This window comes from Psittacula echo (assembly GCF_963264785.1).
Source record: "Psittacula echo genome assembly, chromosome: 23".
Classification (NCBI taxonomy): domain Eukaryota; kingdom Metazoa; phylum Chordata; class Aves; order Psittaciformes; family Psittacidae; genus Psittacula; species Psittacula echo.
This window is the reverse complement of record NC_137748.1, coordinates 523,932-537,337: the sequence shown is the minus strand read 5'-3', so window position 1 is coordinate 537,337 and position 13,406 is coordinate 523,932. Positions and strand designations below refer to the sequence as shown.

The following is a 13,406-nucleotide window of genomic DNA, read 5'->3' as shown; positions in this document are numbered from 1 at the left end:
TATCAAACCTTTATCAAAAGGGAGAAGCTGGGATGAGGTGTTCGGGGCTTTCCGGGATTGTGCTTTTGAGTTTTGTGCTTTATATGCCCACGCCAGCGACCGGTTGGGTTGATTTGGGTTGGGGTTTGCAAGGTGCCATCAGCCTTGCTGGAGACATCAATGCCCTAGGACCTGTACTGAAGCATGCTGAAGTGGAAGGGGCTGCTGGCCTCTAGTTTCTCTTCTGTCCTCTGTCCTTATCCTGGGCTTCCCACCTGCATCTCCCCCAGTACCACGCTATGGAGACCTGCTCCTCCAGTGACCACCTTCTGTAATGGGGTATCTAAACCCAGCGCCAACGCATCCCTGCTCCAAGGAGCTGGCAGCAAAGTGGCCTTTGCTCTCCTCTGGTCGCTTGTGCCATGCTCGATAGGAAGCCTTGGCAAGGAGGAGGAGGTGGTGGGCACCGTTTGGCTGGTGGCTGCAAGAGAGAACTGCTCGGGGTTCACTAGGATGTGCGAATGAAATCAGCCTACTCTATGGGAACCGCTGGCAAACGCTGACCTTGGAAGCCGGTCACTCTCCTCCTCCTTCCACGGTGGCAGAAGACAGCTCCGAGTTACACCCCTGAGCCAATGGCATTGTCCTTTGTCTCACCCTCACAGTCAAAACCAACATCAACCGACCGAGCCTGCAGTTGAGGTTCCTCTTGGCTTGCTTGGCAGCCCCCACGTCTCTAACTGCCAGGAAGCACGGGGTCGGAGCGGTGTCTCTGAATGTCCTGGTGCTCGGGAGATGCCTCCAAGTGCTCAGGCAGGGAAGGGAAACGAGAGCCCCGGCACAGTCCCTGCAGGTTTGGTGCCCTTTGGTGGGCAGGCTCTGGGTTCGGCAGAGGGGGGGAGTGATGCTCCTGCTCGGAGCAGACCACCATGGTCTGGTTGGATGCCGCAGCCAAGTGCATCCCGCTTGATGAGGAGTCCCTGGATTTCAAGTGGAACTTTTCTACCTCCGCGTAGCTCGGGCTCTGCTGGGAAAGGAGGAACCGGGTGGGTGATGGTAAAACCAACCCCAAGGCTCGCTCCCTCCTCACCCCATCAGGCTCCAAGCCCCAGATGTTTTATTTGCATGAGCAGAGGAACCCGCTCCCCTCCATGCTGATGGGGCAAACGGGTAGTGCTGGGGATGGCAGCCGGGGCCCCCAAATCATAGAATGGTTTGGGTTGGAAAGGACTTTAGGATCACCCAGTTCCAACCCCTGCCACGGGCAGGGACACCTTCCACTGGAGCAGCTTGCTCCAAGCCCCTGTGTCCAACCTGGCCTTGAGCACTGCCAGGGATGGGGCAGCCACAGCTTCTCTGGGCACCCTGGGCCAGCGCCTCAGCACTCTCATATTGAAGAGCTTCTGCCTTATCTCCAACCTGAACTTCCCCTGTTTCAGTTTGAACCCATCACCCCTTGTCCTGTCACTCCAGTCCCTGATGAAGAGTCCATCCCCAGCATCCTTGTAGCCCCCTTCAGACACTGGAAGCTGCTCTGAGGTCTCCACGCAGTTTCTCTTCTCCAGGCTGAACAGCCCCAATGTTCTCAGCCTGCCTCCGTACGGGAGCTGCTCAGTGAGTGATGCACTGGGCAGAAGCATCTCCAGGTACATCAGCTCCCATTTTAAGACCCTTGGGCTTTGCCTGGACCTGGGGCTGGGACACCAGGGGTGGCTTTACCTGCTCCGGCGTGGTCGGCTCGTGGTCCTCCGGGGGTGCGCAGGGGGTGAGCGGCTCCAGGCTCCGCGGGAGGATGCTGTACATGGCCAGGCTGTGAGAGGATGGCGAGATGGGGCTGTATGCGGGCGGCACTTGGGAGAGCTGGCGCTGCAGGAGCTGGAGGATTATACTGATATCTGATGACATCCTGGACTCCAGCCTGGGGACAGAGCAGCCTGGAGTTAGCCGAGTGCATCCCATGAGAGCCATAGGAGGATGTGAGACACTGGGGAGCAGGCACCAATGTGAGGGTGAAGATGCTTTGCCTGGTGAGGTTTTAGCAGAGATTCAAACCAGTGCTGCTACAGAAAGATCCATCATGGAATAGAATCATGGAATGGTTTGGGTTGGAAAGGACCTTAAGATCATCTGGTTCCAACCCCCTGCCACGGGCAGGGGCACCTCGCTCTGAGCCATGTCCCCCAACGCTCCATCCATCCTGCCGCACTACATCATCCCCTGGCCAATCTTTTGTGGAGCCCAGCCAGGATCTGGAGCAGGGACCTGAACAAAGCTAAAACTGCTCTGGAGAGGGGAAGGAGTTGCAATGGTTCGGTTTAATCTGGATCAGTTCTCCAGGCCAGCTGCCTGTGCTGACGGACGGGAGGGAGGCAGCTTGGTGCCAACTGGTTTTAACTGAGGAGCAAGGGATGGGACAAGACGAAATGGCCTCAAGCTGCACCAGGGGAGGTTTAGGTTGGGTATTTCTCATTTAAAGGGCAATGATGCACATGAGGCTCATGCCCAAGCAAGAGGATGCTTGCAGCTCTTTGCAGCAGCAAGAGGAGCCCTGCAAAGGGCTCAGGGGGTGGTTTCATGTCTGGTGTTGCACTGAGTTTGGAAGCAGCAGCAAAGCAGCAGATCCCCAGGGCCACGACTTGCGGTTTGAGAAGCTGCTGCATTTGCAAGGTGCTCCCATCACCTCCCCAAGGAATGCAGTGTCCCAGCGGAGACCCATAGAGACTCCATAGAGAGCTGCAGTGACCCATAGAGAGCTATGGTGATGGCTTCCTAGTTTATCTCCATCCCTGCATCCCAGGGATGAGCCTACCTGCTGAGCTGAGCCTGCAGGAGCTCCAGCCTGGACTCGATCTGTCCTGGTCTGTAGTCGCTGTGCAGGGGCACATCCTGCGAGCTGTGTACCAAGGAGATGTGTTGCAATGGCTCCGGGTGGTGGCTTGGCCTTCGGTCCTCCCAGAAGGAGAACACATTGGGGATGTCCATGGGGGTGGCTGGAAGGAGAGGACACATCACTTCTATCAGCACTTCTGTCTTGCATCTTTCAGTCTCATTGACATGGAGGTGCTCCAGAATCCACCACCCAACACGATGGAGAGCCATCACCCTGACATATGTGGAGAGAATCTATTACCCTAGCACCTGAGGTGCTTCTGGGGACCCAAGGTGCTCATGGACACTCCATCACACTGGCACCCAACACATCTATGGAAGGCACATTTGGCCTCTTGAGATGGTTCCAAAGGTGTGCTAAGAGAAACTGCAGGGCAGGGGAGGGACAGAGCAGATAATACTGGGGGCAAAAGGCAGCAAAGACTCTTGGCTGCCCTCAGATCCACTCTGCCCCAAGACAAGGCCAACAAGGTCATCATGTCCAAGCATCTCCCACCACCCTCCTGCCAGCTTCGGGCTACACTGTGGTACCTGCATAGGACAGGCTGCTCTCCGCTGCCTGCTTGCCAACCTCCGTGCTGCCGGCGCCCGTGGTGACGAGGCTGAGTGTGGGCAGAGCCAAATGCTCCTTTTTGGACGTGGGGAAGGGCTCAGCTTTCCTAGGGCTGCCGGTCTTGGCTTCATCATCACTGGTCTGGGAGCAGGGAGTGGTGCTGCTGCCCCTGTCGTCCCACTGGTCCTTACTCAGCGGGTCCTGCGGGTTGGTGAGCTCTGAGTAGGTGTGATACTGCTCTGCATCAGAGATGCCCGTGTCTGGGTCTGTGGGGCAGCACAACAGGTTAATGTGGGGAGCACCACCCATGGCAAAACCAGCCCCCATCCCCTCAAGGGTACCCATAAGCTGAGGCACCCTAAGGAGAAGAAGAGAGGGATGGAAGGCAGCATGGGTGCCCCCAGCACTGCGGGGATGGAGGCACCAAGAGCTGCCTGTGCTCTGGGGCTCCTCCAGGGCAGCAGGTACAGGATGATCCGCAGCCCTCAGGCGGTGCTGGTGCTGCAGGACTCACCAGGCTGGTTGGGCTGGCACAGGGAGTGCTTGCGCCGGCGCACCCGCCGGTACGTGCAGTCGTACTCCTCACTGAGCGGAGAGCGGGGAACGCTGTCTGCCTGCGGGGCGAGGGGGGCTGGTCACCAGCGGGCCGTGGCCCACCCATGGGTGCCATGGATCATCCATGGGTGCCATGGCCCATCATGTGTGCGGTGTCCCGTCCATGGGCGGCATGGCCCATCTGTGGGTGCCATATCCCATCCATGCATGCTATGTCCCACCCATGGGTGCTATGTCCCATCCATGGGTGCCATATCCCATCCATGGATGCCATGGCCTGTCCATGGGTGCCAAGGCCCATCTGTGGGTGCCATATCCCATCCATGGATGCCATGGCTCATCAATGGATGCCATGGCTCATCCATAGATGCCATAGCTCATCCATAGATGCCATAGCTCATGCATGGATGCCATGGCCTATCCATGGGTGCAATGTCCTATCCATGGGTGCCATGTCCCGTCCATGGGTGCCATGTCCCATCCATGGGTGCCATGGCCTGTCCATGGGTGCCAAGGCCCATCTATGGGTGCCATATCCCATCCATGGATGCCATGGCTCATCCATGGATGCCATGGCTCATCCATAGATGCCATAGCTCATCCATAGATGCCATAGCTCATGCATGGATGCCATGGCCTATCCATGGGTGCAATGTCCTATCCATGCATGCTATGTCCCGTCCATGGGTGCCATGGCCTGTCCATGGGTGCCATGTCCCATCCATGGGTGCAATGTCCTATCCATGCATGCTATGTCCCGTCCATGGGTGCCGTGGCCCGTCCATATGTGCCATGGCCCATCCATAAGCACCATGGCCCATCCGTGGGTGCCATATCTCATCCATGGGTGCCATGTGGGTTACAGCCCATTCAGCATCCTCCTTAGGGCTGGTTTCCAGCTCCCTTTGGTTCTCCATCACTGCCCTGTCCCACCCAGTGAGTCCTGGACTGGTTCAGAGCTCAGGGGATCCTAGAGGGTGGCCTTGTTGCTGTGAGATTGAGTTGAGGGCCATGGGGAGGGAAGGAGCACCCTGAGGTGGTACGAGGACATAGAGGGGGTTTGCCTTTCTTTTCTATCTCACCAGGCAGGTGTCTCTGAAAGCAACTGTGAGGAAAGGACGAAATCCAGGCATAAAGTTGAAGTCAAAGAGCAATACCAACATGGCTTGGGGGGCCACCCTTCTGAAGAGCTTAGAGATGTGCAGTGTGCTCTGGGGGGAATCAGAACCCCATGGAGAGTATCTTGGAAACATGGCTGTTGGCCAGGGCATCACCCAGTTGAGTGAGGAGCACTTGTCTGCATCCTTGCCTCGGCCCTTGCACTTCCCAAAGGCATTGACCCTCCCTGGGACAGCCCTGGCACTCACATCTCGCAGGTTGAAGGTGATCTCCAGGTTGCTCCAGAAGTTGTCGGAGAAGGCTGGGTACATGTCCAGGACCTCCAGCAGATCCTCCCGCTGGATCTTGTGCAAGTCGCAGTAGGTCAGAGCCCTCACGTCAGCGTTGGACTTCCCTGGGCGGGCGTAGAGGCTGATGGGCTCTCCAAAGATGTCGTTCTTCCCTGTGCCAAGAGACAGCTGTTAGGGTCTAGCTCCTTGCCCATCACCCCTTGCCCTCGCACAAGGAAGGACTTCTCCACCTAAGATTGCCACCACAATGTCTTCCCGGAGGATCTCGATGGAGCCCCGGGAGATGAAGTAGAGCGTGGTGAGAACATCCCCGTAGTGCACCAAGGTGTCTCCGGGCGGTGCGTGAGTGGTCTTGAACTTCATGGCCAGGGCGCGCAGGCAGCCTTTGCTGGCTCCTCGGAAGGCTTTGCAGTTCTGCAGCAGCGTGCGGTTGAGGTGCAGGCAGATGTCTGCCTGCAGGCAGTCAGGGAAACCCTTCAGCACCTGCAAAAAGCAAGGGAGAGATCACGCCACCATCTGCACCACACAGCATGCAGTCATAGGATCATGGAATGGTTTGGGTTGGAGGGGACCTTAAAGCTCATCCAGCTCCAGCCCCTTGCCATGGACAGGGGCACCTTCCACTGGAGCAGCTTGCTCCAAGCCCCTGTGTCCAACCTGGCCTTGAACACTGCCAGGGATGGGGCAGCCACAGCTTCTCTGGGCACCCTGGGCCAGCGCCTCAGCACCCTCACAGGGAAGAGCTTCTGCCTTATCTCTGACCTGAACGTACCCTGTTTCGGTTTGAACCCATCACCCCTTGTCCTATCGAGTCCCTCTCCAGCATCCTTGTAGCCCCCTTCGGACACTTGGAAGCTGCTCTGAGCTCTCCACACAGCTTCTCTTCTCCAGGCAGTGGCTTCCCCAGCATGGCTGTGCCAAAGGGGTAGCCCCTGAGCCCAGAAGCTGGGAACATCTCTGATCTTCCCGTGTTGGATGCCTGCCTGCCTGTCCCTGCAGGTGGCCAGGGATGAGAGCAATAAATAACAACAACCAGCTCAACCTATTTATACCCACTGGTGGCATTTCCCCCTTTTCATCTTTACGCCCACTAATCCTGGCTGAGTGAGAGCTCAGACTGGTAACGAAGTGCTGTCCTAATTAAACATCACCTGCCTGAGTGCCAAGCAGCAGCACGGGCCAGTTGTGTGCAGCAAATATACCTGTGGCAAACACCTTGTGTTGAACAAGGGCTAAATCTGAAGGTGAAATCAAGGTCAAACTCCCAATATGCTGCTGCTACTCATGGTGCTGGGGTAAAATATGCCTGGGTTTGGGCTGGTTTTGGCCCTAGGGCTTTCCTCTGTGCTCACATCCTGTTGGCAGTCAAATCTGGGCCATCCGGGCTGCTCCATCAGGATCCCACAGGCTAATGGCAGTGCCTTAGATTCCCTCCTGGGAAATGAGGGATGGATGAATTGATCGGGCTGTGGGATGATTGATCAGCTGGGATTGCATCTCAGCAGCACCCAGCAGGAATTGGTGTGAGCGACAGCACGTCCAAGCCGCAAGCTCAGCTTGTCACAAGGGATTTGTGACCTGGGTTTGCAATAAGCCAGGAGAACCCAGGCTTGGTAGGATGCCATGGCTTTGCTTCTAGTCATTGCCACTGAGGTCTCCTCCCATGGGAGAGGTTTAACCCAAAGCTCTCCCAAATGCTGCCCAGTCCTTTAATGTGGCAGCAGCAACTGAAGACAAGAGAGGTTGGATTCATGCAAATCTGTGTCCTGATGCTGGTCAGGGATGGAAGAGCATCAAGTCATAGGAAAGAAGGCGGCATGAACTGAGAATGAGTGGGCCAATGACCTGCCCAGGGCCAAGAGATGGGGAGTACAAGATCCCATCTCTCTCCTTGTCTTGTCCTTCCTTGTTCCTCTCTGTCTTGCACATTTTACACCCTGTACCCATGAGTTGAGTCCTGCCCCCTCATCCCCAGCCCAGGACTCCTTGGCTGAGCCCCCTCCTCATCCTCATGCTGCCCGGGTGTCATTGGTACTAAGTTCCCTGCCAGGCTCGGAGACACGGCGCCATGGCCCCACATTGATCCCCCTTTGCCAGCAAACATCCTCTTCTCCCGGCTCTAATTAAAATGGATCGAGGTTTATTTAAATGCCCTCCTTTCCCTGCTGCTGAGAGCGGGATGCACTTTGCTTAGCAACCGGCGGAGAGGAGAGGAGCTGGATCGATCCGTGCTCCGTGGCTCTGTGACACCAACAGACACTGGCTGGGAAGTGCTTGGTGCTGGTGAGGACTCTGAGCTCCTCACCAGTGCGCCAGCACCAAACCTGCGCTCCAGCCAAGAAGCGTCTTCATGGCCTCTGAATAGATGCATAGGGATGGACAGAGAGATGGGGAGAAGGAGAAAGGGATGGGCAGACTGCCTCCAGCCTCCCAAGTCTTCTCCTGCCTCCCTAATTGAAAGGATGGGTTTGTTTGGGCTAGAACCTGGGTTGTTCAGGACAAGGTGCCACGAGGACGTGGGACCTCCGTGCCGCGTACTCACCGCATTCATGTCGATGCCGTTGGTGTAGGACCAGGCATGCTGGAAATACTCCTCCAGGCGCTGGCGCAGGGGGTTGGGGATCTGATGGAAGCGGATGAACTCCTTGACCCGCAGCATCTGTGTGTGGTAACGGGCTGTGCCCGAGTACAAGCGCTGGATGATAGCGGAGACGTTGCCGAAGATGCTGGCGTACATCAGAGCTGCAACGAGAGGACAGGACTCAGCGGGACCGGCCGAAACCCAGATCTGCCACGGACCTGAAACCACTGGGATTCTGAAACCCATTTTTCTGCCTATTTGTCTGTGCAGAAGCAGCATAGGTGCAGTAAGATACTCTCTTAAAATCATGGAATCGTAGAATGGTTTGAGTTGGAAGAGACCTTAGGATCATCCAGTTCCAACCCCCTGCCACGAGCAGGGACACCTTCTACTAGGGCAGGTTGCTCCAAGCCCCTGTGTCCAACCTGGCCTTGAACACTGCCAGGGATGGAGAATTCACTACTTCTTTAGGCAACCTGTTCCAGCGCCTCACCACCCTCACAGGGAAGAGCTTCTTCCTTATATCTAACCTAAATCTCCCCTGTTTCAGTTGAACCCATCATCCCTTGTCCTTAGTCTCTATGAAGAGTCCCTCTCCAGCATCTTTGTAGCCCCCTTCAGATACTGGAAGCTGCTCTGAGGTCTCCACTCAGCTCCTCTTCTCCAGGCTGAAAATCCCATGTGCTCTCCCTGTTTCTCCTCCAACCTCCAAAGCAGGGATGGGGACAGCAGGACACATGCGGGGGCACTCACAGCCAATGAGCATAACACAGATGGAGAAGATCTTCTCAGAGTTGGTGTTGGGTGAGACATTGCCAAACCCCACGCTGGTGAGGCTGCTGAAGGTGAAGTAGAGAGCAGTGACGTATTTATCCTTGATGGATGGGCCGGAGGAGAGGTCGCTGTCATTGTAGCGCTTGCCGATCTGGTCTCCCAGGTTGTCCAACCAACCGATCTTGTGCTCCATGTAGGGCCGCTCCACATTGCCGATGGCGTACCAGATGCAGGCCAGCCAGTGGGCGATGAGGGCGAAGGTGCACATGAGGAGGAAGAGCACGGCTGCTCCATACTCGGAGTACCGGTCCAGCTTGCGGGCTACGCGGACCAGGCGCAGCAACCGGGCAGTCTTCAGGAGGCCAATGAGGGTGGTGGTCTGCAGGGGAGAGGTGAGATTCCTTACGGATAAGCAGGGGGTAAATCTGGCCCAAGGCATGTCTCCAGCCTATCTGTGCTCCCTTTGAAGGATGAAGATGCATTTCTAGAGCATGAATCACCTTGTCCTGGAGGTGACATCTGAAATCGGTTTCATGGATCATACCACAGAAAGGGCTGTTCCACTCTGCTGACCATAAAGGCAACAAGCTCTGGGATTACAGGAGAGCAAGTGAGAGGAGCCAAGGTTTGTGTTTCCTGATGGGTCCTCTCCTTGCCAACTATTGCTCCCAAACCAGCTGCCTTTCACCCACCCCACAGGCTCTCAGCTGAGGTGAAGGCTCCAGGTAGCACAGTAACCACAGGGCCATCCCACTGCCAACATCCTGAGTCTGGCTGGCAATGCAACCCCAAATTCAGTCCCTAAACTGAGCTTCCAGCCTGCTCTGCTGGGTCAGCCCCAGCAAGGGCAGTGGGCCCAGTTAGACGCTGTCTTAGCACTTGCAGTAGGGTCTGTGTGGTGTCTGGCCCTACTCAATAAAATCTCAGCAGCTTAGTAACATACTTGTCCATCCCTCTGACCACCCCTCTCCTTGCAGCCATCCACCGCTTACATCAAGCCATCCATAGCCCTTTCTCCCTCTCCCTTCCATCTCTTGCTGTCCACCCAGGAGTCCCCCCTCATTCCTGATGGACCTGCCTGTACCTCATCAGAGCCGGAGCGGAAGATGAGCAGGTCAAAGGGGATGGCAGCGACCATGTCGATGAGGAACCACCCCTTGAAGTAGTGGATGGCGATCTTGCCGGGGTGGCTCACCACCTCGTCGTTGATGTTGACGTAGGTGGTACGGAAGTTGATGATGATGTCCACGATGAACATGATGTCCACGATGAGGTCGATGATGTTGAGCGGGTCGCAGGAGTAGCTGCAGTCCCAATGCTTCTCCTCCACTTGCTCCTCGTTGAGCAGGAAGGCGGCTGAGTACGGGGTGAAGACAGCTGTGTAGATGACCAGCAAAAGGATGAGCCAGTCCCACACGGCCTTGAAGGGGCTGTAGTGCAGGATGGTCCATCGGTGGATGCGTGGTGCCTGCAGCTTGTACTCGGGGAGGACATCAGCACCCAGGGACAGCACCTGCCAGGAGATGGATGTGAGGAGGACCAGGAGAGAGGTTGGATAAGGCCAGGAGCTGGACAAGGGGCTCTCAAATGCAGTGAGGAGCATGCAGTGAGTTTCCTACATCCTTTTCACCTTTGTTGCCTTCATGTGTGTTTGTCCAGGAGGCAGCAAGGCGAGTTGACTGCTATAGAATCAGAACCAACCAGGTTGGAAACGACCTTTAAGATGAATCCAACCTTTACCGAGGTCTGCTCGGCTCATTGTCTGTCTCTGATGGCCAGAGCACCCTTGGGGCAGCTCTTTACCTGCTTTGTGCCCTTCAGACCCTACCAGCAGAGAGAAAAGTGCCTCCTGCTATGCCTTCTGGTGCCACCAGCCCAGGAGGTAATGGGTGTCCCTTGCAGAGAGCATCCCCAGGGAGGGGGTGACCTGCCACCAGCATGCTAACACCCTCCCATCTGTCCCCAGGTCTGTTTGCCCTCATGGGGACACACTCCCACAGCACCAGGGAGTTCCCGCATGTCCCAGCTCTATCCCAGCTCCCCAGGACCAGTGCCAGCTCCTGGCGGACTCTGGAGCCACCCTTGGGGACACAATGCAAGGGAGGGCTGAGAGATGGTGACAGAAGGGAGCTGGGGGCAGTCAGATCCTCCTGCACAGACACCTGCCTTATTCAAGGGCTTCCCAAGGGCTCCTGCTGCTGTGACCCAGAGCGGATCCATCCCTACGGCCCCATCCCACCACCCATCACCACTCCTCCATCCTGAAGCCCTGTTCTATCAGTGCCCCCCTGCTCCTACCTGCCTGCAGCTCGCCCGGCGCCCCAGGCTGCAGCTGAGCCTCGAGGTGCGGGTGTCCAGCATGGGGGTCCCCAGTCCCGTGCGCCCCGGCAGCAACCGGCACAGCGGGCGCAGCACCGGGGCCGTGGCATCGCCCGTGCAGCCGCGCATGGTGGGACGCGAAGGGCATCGGGGAGCCCAGTGGGGATTAATCAAAGGCGGTCGATGCCGGAGCCCCCGTGGGGATGGAAGCGCCAATGGAGCAGCGGGAGCCGCCGACGTCGGCTGGCACATGGAGAGGGGAGGGACTGGAAAAAGTGACCCAAACACAATCGTTGCGCAGGGGAACGGGCGCTGCGGAGGGGAATGGGATACGGGATGGGTTTGAGACTGGCTCCGTGAGGAAGGGGACACGGCAACGCTGGGGAAACGCTTGTTCCCAAAGCTAAGACGTGCCCAGATGGGCTCCTACACCTTTAGGAAAACCAGCAACATCCCTATCCTCAGCAGCTGAACTCCCCCCCCCCCCAATCCTGCCTGGCTGGAGACAGCTCCGAGGGGCCAGTCCTGAGTTTGGGTCCCCATCCCTGCTCCTGGCACCCAGCTCGTGAGAGCAGGTCAAACCCCATACTTTTCCTGGTAGGAATTAATACAACAACCCAACGCCAAAGATTTGAGGCAGAAAAGGGAAAAGAACCCCCAAAAGAGCATCTAAACCAATGCAGAGCCACAGCCTTGTCCCTCTTTGCCCCTCACGGTGGGGCTGGACCTCCCCGTGGAGCAGCCGATGTCTGCCTTTCCCTGCCTGCCAGCCCATATTTTTAGATGCCATTAGTGGTGTCTCACCGCTGTCTCTGCCTCATCCATGAATTATTCAGCATCCAGGAGCAGGGAGCTGTGGCTTGGCAGGATGCCTGGGGGACCTTGGGATGAGGACAGGCAGGACCCTGGAGGCCATGGGGAGATGTGGTGGGGAGGAGAGGTCCATCCCATCCCCATCTCCATCCCCATCCCCATCCCATCCCCATTTCCATCCCACCTGGAGATTGAAAGCAAAGGGAGGGTTGACCTCTGTGGGTGCTGCAGGGATGCACTGCAGCCATCACCCATCATCTCTGATCCCATCACCCTACAACGATTGGTGCCACCACCCCAGCATCACCCCAGCGGTCCCCACTGCATGGGTATCCCTTGTGATGGGGCCATGGAAGCTGCTCACTGTCCCACTGGGGTGTCCATGGGATGATCCCATGTCACTGCAGTCACTCCCAGATCAGGGGGACTGGGTGGACTTTGGGATGAAAGGGACAAACCAGGGGGACAACAAGCCTAAAACCTGCCCCGTGCTGCAGGGAGACTCCACTGTGCGTGGGGGTCATGAAGGGAAAGGTTTGCTGGCACTGAGATGGGAGGACAGCCCCGCTCTGATGGATCAAACTGTCAATCCCAGAGGATTTCTGGGGTCACTTCCCTTAACTGCTACCAGCACCAGCGGGAGCTGCCCCGAGGTGTATTTTGTACATCATGGCTCTCCCGTGCCTCAGTTTCCCCACGGGGGAGAGCTCCCTATTCAATTGCAGGGTGAAGCAGCACCTTTCACACCCACCGACATCCGTGTGTCCCCTATGGGACAGTGCAAGGCCGTGCATGTCCCTGTTAGTGACAGGGCAGTGCCACAAGTGTCCCCTGCAGGGACAGTGCAGTGCCATGCGTGTTGGTGACCGTGCAGTGCCATCTGCTGTCCCTGGGGACCTTGGTGGCACCACTGGTGCTCCCAAGCACCCACACAAAGCCACAAGCACGTACATGTCCTCTTCAAGGCCACCATCCCACCATGAGCTGGTGTTCCTGTGGCCACATATTACCAGAAATACCGATTTTGGGGCGAAAAGGAGCATTTGAACCATTCAGAAGAGGTTAAAGTCAAACACAGGGATTCTGGCGTTTCCCAGGATAGAAACTCCAGGTATCACTGCCCTCTCTGCTCCTCAACTCCAAAACCCACAGGAATGGTTGTGACTGTACCCCAATGGCAGCTCCACCACCCCACCAACGCCTTTGGTGGCATCCCAGGACCCACGTACCTGTGTGACCTTCTCGGTGACGTTCTGGGTGCGCTCCATCACCTTATGGGGAGCAATGATCTCGATCTCTGTGGTGGAGCCCGAGCGGTGCTTCTCCAGGTTGAACTCCACGAAGTTGAGCGTGAACTGGGGGATCTGGCTGATGGTCCGGTACTTCATGAGGTCCGAGTCCGAGGTGGAGTTCGGGGGGTTGGGTTTGACGTGGGAAGCCTCTGAAAGAGGATGGAGAAGAGCATTGAGAAGGGCAGCGCGAGCAGGAGCCAATCTGCAGAGCCCTGGCCTCTGTGAAGGGCATCCATGAGGTG

General features: G+C 57.0%; 1 protein-coding gene across 1 annotated transcript in view; it reads right to left on the bottom strand.

The window, feature by feature from the left end:
* Positions 1-715: 715 nt before the first annotated feature.
* KCNH6 (potassium voltage-gated channel subfamily H member 6) overlaps positions 716-13,406 on the bottom strand; it is a gene marked incomplete at both ends in the record, with an annotated part of 30,134 nt that continues 17,443 nt past the window's right edge. The window contains 11 exons of the mRNA XM_080633390.1: positions 716-1,003; positions 1,699-1,897; positions 2,789-2,969; positions 3,400-3,687; positions 3,936-4,035; positions 5,344-5,537; positions 5,616-5,868; positions 7,928-8,127; positions 8,720-9,119; positions 9,825-10,253; positions 13,102-13,313. Of these exons, the coding sequence (XP_080489516.1) occupies positions 716-1,003; positions 1,699-1,897; positions 2,789-2,969; positions 3,400-3,687; positions 3,936-4,035; positions 5,344-5,537; positions 5,616-5,868; positions 7,928-8,127; positions 8,720-9,119; positions 9,825-10,253; positions 13,102-13,313 (2,744 nt within the window). The remainder of the gene's footprint in view (positions 1,004-1,698; positions 1,898-2,788; positions 2,970-3,399; positions 3,688-3,935; positions 4,036-5,343; positions 5,538-5,615; positions 5,869-7,927; positions 8,128-8,719; positions 9,120-9,824; positions 10,254-13,101; positions 13,314-13,406) is intronic.